The sequence below is a fragment of the Acipenser ruthenus genome, chromosome 48, assembly GCF_902713425.1.
Source record: "Acipenser ruthenus chromosome 48, fAciRut3.2 maternal haplotype, whole genome shotgun sequence".
NCBI lineage: Eukaryota > Metazoa > Chordata > Actinopteri > Acipenseriformes > Acipenseridae > Acipenser > Acipenser ruthenus.
In genome coordinates this window covers 73,067-84,644 of record NC_081236.1, presented here as the reverse complement: position 1 = coordinate 84,644, position 11,578 = coordinate 73,067, and the positions used below count along the sequence as shown (strand labels likewise).

Below are 11,578 nucleotides of genomic sequence, written 5' to 3'. Positions count from 1 at the left end.
TAGACTTTGCTTCGAGTTAAGGTGGGAGAGTATTAACTATATTATTAACTATAGTTTTAAGTATTAAATATAGAATTAGGGGTACTCGGGATATGCAAATGTAAGAATTACAAGAGCCAATGAAATCGCGTGAAAGGCTTCTACACGTGTTTGCTGCTGCTGTCTCTTACTGAATGAAGAACCCCTTGGGCGGCTTTCACGCGATTTGATTGGCTGTCTTGTAATTCTTTAATGATAAGACCCGCCCCCCTTTTTCATTGCAGGTTGCCCCGCTGGTTATAGCCGGTTTAAAGGGAGACAAGTGGAAACGTTGTTATTATTATTATTTATTTCTTAGCAGACGCCCTTATCCAGGGGGACTTACAATTGTTACAAGATATCACATTATTTTTACATACAATTACCCATTTATACAGTTGGGTTTTTACTGGAGCAATCTAGGTAAAGTACCTTGCTCAAGGGTACAGGAGCAGTGTCCCCCACCTGGGATTGAACCCACGACCCTCAAGAGTCCAGAGCCCTAACCACTACTCCACACTGCTAATAATGATTTTTTTTTTAAAGCATGCCTTTAATGTGTGTGAGAGAGAGAGAGAGAGAAAGAGGGGGAGAGAGAAAGAGAGGGGAGAGAGAAAGAGAGAGGGGAGAGAGGGGGAGAGATAGACAGAGAGGGGAGAGAGGGGGAGAGATAGACAGAGAGGGGAGAGAGAGGAGGGGAGAGAGAGGGGGAGAGATAGACAGAGAGTGAGAGAGAGTGGAGAGAGAGACTTCAAAAGCAACTCTCTCTCTCTATATATACAGTATATATAAACATGTACAATATGTGCTTGTCATCACCTTGATAAAAAAAAAAATTAATCACTGATCAACTCGCTTGCAATTAAACGGTCGCGTTAATGTTTAACAAACATTGATTATAATATGATTGCGCTCTGGAGCCATAAACCCGCTGAGGGGACGAGGCCTTGAGCTTGTCTTTCCTGACAACGACTTTAAAACCTTTTTTTTTTTTGGGGGGGGGGGGGGGGGGGGGGCTGTGTGCACGATTTAGTTTCTTTTATTTCAAAGTTTGGTTCATTATCGAATACTTCACACACAGAGCTTCATTAAAACGGCACATTACATCAAGCGTGCCTAAGATGTGCAGTAATTAAATTCAGAGGGAGAGAGAGAGAGAGATTTTTAGTCGGTTATTATTATATATTTCTTAGCACACGCCCTTATCCAGGGCGACTTACAATTGTTACAAGATATCACATTATTTTTTACATACAATTCCCGATTTATACAGTTGGGTTTTTACTGGAGCAATCTAGGTAAAGTACCTCGTACCTCGCTCAAGGGTACAGCAGCAGTGCCCCCCCCCCCCACCTGGGATTGAACCCACAACCCTCCGGTCAGGAGACCAGAGCCCTAACTGCTGCTGGTTATGGTTATATATGTGCTTTGGCAACACAATATTTTTTGTCATGCCAATAAAGCCAATTTGAATTAGACAGAGAGATAGATAGATAGATAGATAGATAGATAGATAGATGACATCATAAAGAAATCGATATACACTTGAATGTTTGAATTCTGGGATCACACGGACTGGCCTGTTTGAGTTTCTGACAGTAATATAATAATAATATCATCAAGCGTTTTATTTCTTTATGGTTCTGAGAGATACCGACATGCTTCACTGTGTCAGTTTCACTGCAATCCAGGGCCAGTTTCGGTAATTCAACACGATGGGGGCTGAGCTCCATTGTAACCTGCATCATAAAAGCTTCTAACAGAGAGATATACAGTGCTTTACAATGCTTCCCTATGCTTTACCACACCTCTCTGTGCTTTACAATGCTTCCCTATGCTTTACCACACCTCTCTGTGCTTTACAATGCTTCCCTATGCTTTACCAGACCTCTCTGTGCTTTACAATGCTTCCCTATGCTTTACCACACCTCTCTGTGCTTTACAATGCTTCCCTATGCTTTACCAGACCTCTCTGTGCTTTACAATGCTTCCCTATGCTTTACCACACCTCTCTGTGCTTTACAATGCTTCCCTATGCTTTACCAGACCTCTCTGTGCTTTACAATGCTTCCCTATGCTTTACCAGACCTCTCTGTGCTTTACAATGCTTCCCTGTGTTTTACCACACTTCTCTGTGCTTTACAATGCTTCCCTATGCTTTACCACACCTCTCTGTGCTTTACAATGCTTCCCTATGCTTTACCAGACCTCTCTGTGCTTTACAATGCTTCCCTATGCTTTACCACACCTCTCTGTGCTTTACAATGCTTCTCTATGCTTTACCAGACCTCTCTGTGCTTTACAATGCTTGCAAGCATACTAATAATAAATATTGCAGCATATTAAAAGCCCTAATTTATCTTATTCTAAGATGTTTTATACAAGATTATAAAAAAAGACTAGATTACTTTGCAAATATACAAACTTTTCAGAAAGACTTTCTTCTCTAATATACTTAATAAAACGCTGTACTGGATAGTTGATCCACAGCAATATAAAACTTTATACAAGACTTCTAGTTTCAATAACGCTGATGAAGGCACTAGAGCCCAAACGCTGGTCTGCTTGACTCAGTTTAGTTTCAATAACGCTGATGAAGGCACTAGAGCCCAAACGCTGGTCTGCTTGACTCAGTTTAGTTTCAATAACGCTGATGAAGGCACTAGAGCCCAAACGCTGGTCTGCTTGACTCAGTTTAGTTTCATTAACGCTGATGAAGGCACTAGAGCCCAAACGCTGGTCCTCTCTCTCCCCTCTGGTGGGGGTGGGGGGTGGGGGGGGGGGGGGGGGGAGTTTCAGAGTTCAGAGATGGGACTGAACCCACAAAAGTCACAAAGCTCTCCTGCTACCTGGCCTGCCCAGTCAGGGTTGCGTTTCTCTCCGCATCGGCCTCGCCTTTACCCATCGTCTCCCGAGTGCCTCTCCCACCGACCTCCCTCCCCGTCCCGGGATGGGACCCCCCCCCCGCTGCTCCTCCCCAGCCCCCCGCTGCTCCTCCCCAGCCCCCCGACCCTCCACGTCCCTTTTGGGGAACTGCTTGGCGTCCAGCAGGTCTTTGTACTGCAGCTCGGGGATGATCATTCTCAGGCAGGTCTCTCTGGTGGAGTTGTCCAGTCCTGGGTGTAGCATGTAGCCCATGATCTTCGCTTGGCCATACTGGAAAGGCTGCAGTTCCCGGTCTGTGATTTTTGTCCCTTCCACGGGGATGCCTCCCTGGGACAGGCAGAGCCCCTGCAGCTCCCTCCGCCTCTCCCTCAGCTCCTCCAACTCCCTGGCCATCCGATCGCGTCCGAAGGCCTCCACGCGGTCCCAGAAGGTCCGATTGAAGCTGGAGTAGAGGAACCAGTCGAGGGCGTTCCACTCCCTGAGCCGGCGCCGCTGGGACGGGCTGAGCCGGGCTTTGGCTTCCCCGTCGCGGGAGTTCAGCGGGAAGGAGACGACGTCGTCCAGCGCCCAGCAGAGGGCGTGGCGGAGCAGGACCAGCGACTCGTCAAAGTGCTCGGCCAGCAGGACCAGGTGGAAGGAACGTTCCACGCTGGCCACGCCCCTCCGGGCCACGGGGACGCTGAACTCGCCCCCGTGGCCTTCCAGCCCGAAGTCGAACCACAGGAGGTTGCGGGCGTAGTGGTTGTTGTAGAGGCGGGGCTGGTAGTACCTCTGGGGGTCCGCGATGAAGTCGTCGATCGCCTGGGACCCCTGGAAAGCCGGGCATGAGCTCTTGTAGTAGGAGAACGCAGACTCCGCCAGAGAGGCGGGGTCACGCAGGATGGAGAAGTAGAAAGTGTCCACGGGCATGACCTTCTGGACCTGAGGAGAAAGGGGAGAAGAGAGGACAGGAGAGGAGAGAGGTGGAGAGAGAGGAGAGGAGAGGGTGGAGAGAGGAGAGGAGAGAGGGGGAGAGAGAGGGCGAGAGAGGAGAGGACAGAGAGAGGAGAGGGGGAGAGAGGAGGAGAGGAGAGAGGGGGAGAGAGGAGAGGACAGGGAGAGAGAGGGGGGAGAGAAGAGAGGAGAGGGTGGAGAGAGGAGAGGAGAGAGGGGGAGAGAGAGGGCGAGAGAGGAGAGGACAGAGAGAGGAGAGGGGGAGAGAGGAGGAGAGGAGAGAGGGGGAGAGAGGAGAGGACAGGGAGAGAGAGGGGGGAGAGAAGAGAGGGAGAGAGAGGGGGAGAGAGAGGAGAGGGGGAGCGAGGAGAGGACGGAGAGATGGAGGGGGGAGGGAGGAGAGGAGAGGAGAGGGAGAGAGAGGAGAGGAGAGGGGAAGAAAGAGGGGAGGAGAGGAGAGGAGTGGGGGAGAGGAGATGAGAAAGGAGGAGAAGAAATGTCAGCAGTAAGATTTAAGTTAATATATATCTCCAGCTATTGACAAAAAGTTTTGCATCACCTATAGAATGAACACATTTTGCTTCATAAAGTCGAACGAAATCTAACTTGAAATGCTACTGTGTTACTATTACGGCTCCCGGTACGGTCTTCCTGCGATATCATTTGGTAGCTTCTCTGATTACATGCTGTTAAATAATAATAATAATAATAAAAAAAGTTCTAAATTACATTCATGTAGTTTTTTGGGGTCTCAATCCTAAAATTCTAGGCGATACAAAACCTTTAGCCAGAGCTGTAGGTTAAGATCATTTTTGAAATTGCCTGAAGCTTCTCGCACCCCTCTAGGATACAGGCTGCTCCTCCCAGTTTCAGAAACCTCTGATCTAAGACCTCGGTTCTGTACCTCGGGCTGGTAGAATCTCAGGTGGTTGCACATGATGTTGAAAACCTGGCTGCTGCAGTTTCTGTACCCCTTGACGTAGCGGGCGTGGAATTGTTCGGGGTACCCCAGCTGGTACCCCACCGGCAGGGCGAAGCTCAGATTCCGGGTATCCCCGAATCGGTACAGCACGTTGAGCAGGGTGCTGCTGGCTGTCTTGTGGGTCTTCAGGAACATGACCCGGGTTCGAGGGGCGCAGGAGCTGGGAGCGTCCCTGGAGACGGGGAGGGGGGGGGCCAGCTCTCTCCAGGGACGGGCTGAACCGGGGTGGGGGGGGGGAGGAGAGGTATTATCAAACCGTTTAGCAGTCTCTGCTATGAAGAGACAAGTACAATGGCAATGCAATAATGGTTCTGTATTATACTGAGGGGCGATGGTAGCACAAGTATAGGGCTGATACAATGGGATGCCATTGGTAGAATGGGACCACAGTGTGCTAACTATACCCTCAATGATCTTCAATGGCAATGCAATAATGGTTCTGTATTATACTGAGGGGCGATGGTAGCACAAGTATAGGGCTGATACAATGGGATGCCATTGGTAGAATGGGACCACAGTGTGCTAACTATACCCTCAATGATCTTCAATGGCAATGCAATAATGGTTCTGTATTATACTGAGGGGCGATGGTAGCACAAGTATAGGGCAGCTGCAATGGGATGCCATTGGTAGAATGGGACCACAGTGTGCTAACTATACCCTCAATGATCTTCAATGGCAATGCAATAATGGTTCTGTATTATAATGAGGGGCGATGCTAACACAAGTATAGGGCAGCTGCAATGGGATGCCATTGGCAGACTTACCTCTTCTTGTTAAAGATGACCCCCAGAATCTGCACCGCGAAGCAGATCCCCACGAACAGGAGAGCAGCCTTCCCCAAAACCTGCAACTTGCACCCCGCCAAACGAGACATCCTGGGACAGAGGAGAGGAGAGGAGAGAGGGAGTGTGAGAGGGAGGCGAGACAGACAGACAGACACGGGGCACTACAATGGCAATGCAGACAGACAGACAGACAGACAGACAGGGGCACTACAATGGCAATGCAGACAGACAGACAGACACAGGGGCACTACAATGGCAATGCAGACAGACAGACAGACACAGGGGCACTACAATGGCAATGCAGACAGACAGACAGACAGACATGGGGCACTACAATGGCAATGCAGACAGACAGACAGACAGACAGACACACAGACAGGAGCACTGCAATGGCGATGGTTGAGTATTCTGCTCAGCGGGCTGATATTGCCACACAGTCCCTTTGTGCAATCTGTCCCTTCTGATGCACCGCCTCGCTGCAGCCACAGATTACAAGGATCTGGAATAATAATCCCGGTTTAACCCGTCTCTCAATTATCTATTAATAGGAGCACAACTGACAAGCGAACAGGAGGCTGGGATCTACAGTGGCAATGCAATAAGGGCTCTGTATTACACTGAGGGGCGATGCCAACACAAGTATAGGGCAGCTGCAATGGGATGCCATTGGTAGAATGGGACCACAGTGTGCTAACTATACCCTCAATGATCTTCAATGACAATGCAGACAGAGAGACAGACAGACAGTGGCACTACAATGGCAATGCAGACAGACAGACAGACAGACAGACAGACAGACAGACAGACAGTTGCACTATAATGGCAATGCAGACAGACAGACAGACAGGGGCACTACAATGGCAATCCAGACAGACAGACAGACAGACAGACAGACAGACAGACGGGCACTACAATGGCAATGCAGACAGACAGACAGACAGAGACAGTGAAACTGCGAGACTTAAACAAGGCTAAACAAGACAGATCTTGAAAAAAGAACAGAAGAAGAAACAAATGATTGAATGAACGAACGAACGACAAGGACAAGAGGTTCTGAGCAGACCTGACCCTGCGGATGCGATACACTGTCCCTCCGGTAATAATAATCAAACACGCTGCTGAGATTGTCTGTCTGGGGTCCGAGCAGAACACAATCCAGGAAGAAGAGGAGGAAGATGAAAAAATGTGGCGTAGTGGCAGTGTGGCGTAGTGGTTAGGGCTCTGGACTCTTGACCGGAGGGTTGTGGGTTCAATCCCTGGTATGGGACACTGCTGCTGTACCCTTGAGCAAGGTACTTTACCTAAATTGCTCCAGTAAAAACCCAACTGTATAAATGGGTAATTGTATGTAAAAATAATGTGATATCTTGTAACAATTGTAAGTCGCCCTGGATAAGGGCGTCTGCTAAGAAATAAATAATAATAATAATAATAATGATGAAGAAGAAGGAGCAAGAGAACTGACCGGCCGCTTAGTTTATCTATCTATCTATCTATCTGTCTGTCTGTCTGTCTGTCAATCTATTTATCTATCTATCTGTCTATAGATAGATAGATAGATCCATAGAGTTATAGATTTAAGATATATATATATATATATATATATATATATATATATATATATATATCTTACATCTATAATGTACATATTGCGAAATGTGTAGCCTATTAAAAACGTTTTTTTTGTTTGTTTTTTTTTGTTTTTTGTAATACATTCGAAATCTATAAAGAAATATAATTGCTTGTTTTGCATTTAACTTTCTAACAAAAGCCTCCCGATGTAACTTTTTGAGTAAATTCAGCGCAAGCGGGACTAACAGACAGTAATCGGTCTGCATGGCAACATGCATGCGCTACAAACACTTCCACGGTCTTCATAATTGAAAAAGCATGATTATTGTGTTTTTTTTTCCACGTCTCGTTCGATTACTCACCCGAGCCGCGGTCGCTGTCGCCGCCCTCCCCCACTGCACAGCTCTCTCTGCCGGGCGGATTAGAGCAGGACTCCGGTCTCTCTGGATCTCAGTATCTGATCCTACCCCGTTAGGACTGCTCGACACACAGCAGAGTTCGGGGCTTGCAACTAAAACCAAGAGAAAACTCCACCTTCTCTCCCTCCTCCTCCCTCTCTCTCCCCCTCTCTCTCTCTCTCTCTCTCTCTCTCTCTCTCTCTCTCTCTCCCTCCCCCTCCCTCTCTCTCCCCCCCTGGTCGAATGAATCAGTTCAATACGCCCACTATAGTAGAACTGTTTTCAGTACTGGATTATCTTTCTCCAGTAGACCTGGAAAACGCCACCTTCTCCCTCCCTCCCTCACTCCCTCCTTCCCTCCTTCCCTCCTTCCCTCCCTCCCTCGCTCGCATATTCGCGTGTAGCCGCTTCACCATGAGTCTGAATTGAAGCTTCGTTTTTCCAGCTGCCTTCCAGATTCTTCCAGAACAATAGCGGCATTCAACCCCGCACTGGTGCAAAGAAAGAACGAAAGAAAGAGAGAAAGAAAGAAAGAAAGAAAGAAAGAAAGAAAGAGAGAAAGAAAGAAAGAAAGAAAGAAAGAAAGAAAGAAAGAAAGAAAGAAATAGAGTAAGAATGAAAGAATGAGAGAATGAAAGGAGAGCACGAAAGGGTGCATCATTGTGATCATTTGTGGTGTACAAGCACAGGTATGTGTGTGTGTGAGAGAGAGGAGAGGAGTCAGGAGAGAGGGATGGAGAGCAGGTGCGAGGGAGAGAGAGTCTAGTCCTGTGTGTTTTAGCAACTGCAGTGGAATCAGGTACACCAGCACATCCTGAAGGGAAGAGCCGGTATGGACACTGAACTATATTATTATTAGTACTATTCATTTCTTAGCAGACGCCCTTATCCAGGGCGACTTACAATTGTTACAAGATATCACATTATTTTTACATACAATTCCCCATTTATACAGTTGGGTTTTTACTGGAGCAATCTAGGTAAAGTACCTTGCTCAAGGGTAAAGCAGCAGTGTCCCCCCACCTGGGATTGAACCAACAACCCTCCGGTCAAGAGTCCAGAGCCCTGACCACTACTAGACACTGCTGCCCTACAGGTTATGTCAAACATATATTTATTATGTGTCCCCAAATAGTTATTTTTTTCATCAGTATTTCCTGCAGGAAAGGGTTCAGGGTCGGGGGACGATCTGTGGAAACAGTCGGATCTGATTCCTCTGCCTTGTGTCGTAACAGGATCCCTGTGGCCCGGCCGCGCAGGACTGTCACTAATTGAAGAGTCTGCTCGTGTTTCCACCCCTCCCCTCTCTCTCTCTCTCTACTCTCCCCCCTCTCTCTCTCCCCCTCTCCTTTCCTCCTCTCTCCTCTCCCCCTCTCTCCTCTCCCCTCTCCTCTCCTCTCCCCCTCTCTCTCTCTCTCTCTCTCTCCCCCTCTCTCTCCCTCTCTCTCCCCCTGTCTCTCTCCCCCTCTCCTCTCCACTCTCCTCTCCCCCTCCCTCTCTCCTCTCTCCTCTCCCCCTCTCTCTCCTCTCCCCCTATCCTCTCCTGTCTCCTCCCCCCCCCCTCTCTCTCTCTCTCTCTCTCCCCCTCTCTCAATTCACATTTTAATTTTAGTGACAGACAGTGAGTGAGTGAGTGAGCGAGCTCCTGTTGTAAGTGACTCTGCAGCCTGTAACCTTTTTTCTCATAAAAAGCACGCTGTGTTTTTCTCTGCAGGCAGGTCCTGTGACTGGGCGTGTAAGACTTCCAAAACCATTTGGGACAGATCGTATTTCTAATTTCCTATTTCTGAACCGTACACCGTCCACATGTGCAAGCCATTAAAAACTCGCACGGACCCCCTCCCCCTTCAGCCTATAGTAATGAACCCCCAACTGCAATAAATGCACGATTTATTGTATCCAGCCTTTACCACCTTATACAAATAACTGGCATTGTTGCGTCACAATCGCCTCGGTGTTCGAAGGTCGTTCTGTCTGGAAGCACCGTTCGATTACTTCTGCTTTCCGAATATGTTTGAATATTTTCTGTACGATAGTTCAATTTATTTTTAATCCGCAAATTGTCGCCCTCTTGTGGGGAGATGAATTATTGCTTTGAATGTGATTTTAATGAGACTCAAATTTATTTATTTATTTATTTATTTATTTTTATTTATTTTTTTTGGAAACCGTGAATATTATACACGTGTTTTAATAAAAAATAAACACACAAAAAAATATATTTGGCAGCGGTGGGATTCGAACCCACGCCTCCGAAGAGACTGGAGCCTTAATCCAGCGCCTTAGACCGCTCGGCCACGCTACCATCGATAACAAAACCTACCATCCCATACCAGCTATTCTCTGGATGGGAGCACCGTAGTGATTCATTTCAGAAACATTCAGAAAACAGTAAAGGAGTCAACAACAACATCAAATCCACAAATTAACCCGATTTTAACAAATAAATAACACGATAAAATAAATAAAAAATATAACAAAAAAAAGCTGGTTTCACTGGGGATCGAACCCAGGACCTTCTGCGTGTAAAGCAGACGTGATAACCACTACACTATGAAACCGCTTCCTGAGGTTCTAGAATTAATACTCATGAGCGTTCTGTTGATGATGTCACTGTGACGTCGCAGAGCAACGACCAGCTGATTTTCAAAGAACCCTTTTTTTTTTGGAGGGATGAACATTGATTTGAAACGGAAATAGATGACTTTTAAAAACATATCGAACGCAGTTTGGTTTACCCCCCCCCCCCCCGCTGCATTCTGCACGTTATCCGCTGGAGTAGAAAGAAGTCTCACTCAACCGGCTCGTTTCACTTTTTAATAATAATAAAAAAAACCCGGCATAAAACATATTTAAAGGCAGGTGCATTTGTCAGAAAATAAATAACTGAAACCCGAATCTCTCTATATATTTTTAAATACCGGGTTTAAATTGAAATACAGACAGTAGCCCACTAAACACTAAACACGTCCACTCACCGGACGTTAGTCAATAGACAGGAAAGATTTTGAAGCGCACAGAAGCTGTAGATATTATTATTATTATTATTATTTATTTCTTAGCAGACGCCCTTATCCAGGTCGACTTACAATTGTTACAACATATCACATTATACATGATTTCACATTATACAGATATCACATTATTTTTACATACAATTCCCCATTTATACAGTTGGGTTTTTACTGGAGCAATCTAGGTAAAGTACCTTGCTCAAGGGTACAGCAGCAGTGTTCCCCCACCTGGGATTGAACCCACGACCCTCCGGTCAAGAGTCCAGAGCCCTGACCACTACTCCACACTGCTGCCCTATATGAGCGGGACTTGGAAACTAACGCATGCGCACAACGAGGGGTGACGTGCATTTCATTTAGGAGCAAAGCAACGCATAAGAGAACCTAAATAAATCATTATTAGTTTGATTTTGAACCGAGACCCGCGTCTCGGGTCTAGTTTCTTATAGATTATAACGCCCTGACAGCGACACCCACCGCTGCACCTTCTCAGCAGTCCGCTAGAGAGCGACACTTCCTCGTGTGTGTTGCACGCAACACATATGAAATCTGTTCTTATTTTGATTAGTGTGGGATCGCCAGTGATAATCAGAATGGGCTCGGAGAGGAGTTGCAGTCCTCGGCGAGCAGGAGCGGTTAATCCCCGTCTCATCAGCCTCCATTCATCATGTTCTGCTGCTCCATTGCTGGAGTAACAGGTAAGGATATACCTCACTGACGATAGCGACGCACCGGGCTAGAGAGGCGAGCGACCGGGAGCGACCTCCGGCAACCTCGGGGTGACTCGAAGCCTGCCAGCGCGGTTTTAATACACACTGTAAAAAAATCATGTTCCCATTGAAGCGAGGACCGCACACTGATACGACACGCTGACACAAGCAATACAAACGTACAGATGTTGGCTCGCAGACCACAGGAGCGTTTCTTTACAAAGGAATTTGCGTACTGGTATCACGTGATGTCTTTATAATATACAGCACTAGACCC

General features: G+C 47.1%; 1 protein-coding gene and 3 non-coding genes across 4 annotated transcripts; all 4 read right to left on the bottom strand.

Moving 5' to 3' along the window:
* Positions 1-2,880: 2,880 nt before the first annotated feature.
* On the bottom strand, positions 2,881-9,947 carry LOC117970812 (galactose-3-O-sulfotransferase 2-like). Its single transcript, XM_059014484.1, has 5 exons — positions 9,911-9,947; positions 7,542-7,628; positions 5,587-5,697; positions 4,742-5,034; positions 2,881-3,825 (listed from the first exon to the last, which is right to left on the bottom strand). The coding sequence occupies exons 1-5, from the start codon at positions 9,945-9,947 to the stop codon at positions 2,881-2,883; spliced, it is 1,473 nt and encodes a 490-aa protein (XP_058870467.1).
* On the bottom strand, positions 9,801-9,882 carry trnal-aag (transfer RNA leucine (anticodon AAG)). The gene has a single exon. It is a non-coding gene; the product is annotated as a tRNA-Leu (tRNA).
* A 118-nt stretch (positions 9,948-10,065) lies between the features above and the next one.
* Positions 10,066-10,138, bottom strand: trnav-uac (transfer RNA valine (anticodon UAC)). The gene has a single exon. It is a non-coding gene; the product is annotated as a tRNA-Val (tRNA).
* A 1,040-nt stretch (positions 10,139-11,178) lies between these two features.
* On the bottom strand, positions 11,179-11,312 carry LOC117969084 (U8 small nucleolar RNA). The gene has a single exon (XR_004662459.2). It is a non-coding gene; the product is annotated as a U8 small nucleolar RNA (small nucleolar RNA).
* Between the last annotated feature and the right edge of the window lie 266 nt (positions 11,313-11,578).

Excerpts from the sequence above, each read along its gene's own strand:
- LOC117970812 (XM_059014484.1), bottom strand. The coding sequence starts at position 9,947 with ATGAATCACTACGGTGCTCCCATCCAGAGAATAGCTG. Across the intron at positions 5,035-5,586 it reads GTCATCTTTAACAAGAAGAG|CCCGTCCCTGGAGAGAGCTG; the intron begins GTAAGTCTGCCA and ends ACCCCGGTTCAG. Across the intron at positions 3,826-4,741 it reads TGAGATTCTACCAGCCCGAG|GTCCAGAAGGTCATGCCCGT; the intron begins GTACAGAACCGA and ends CTTTCTCCTCAG.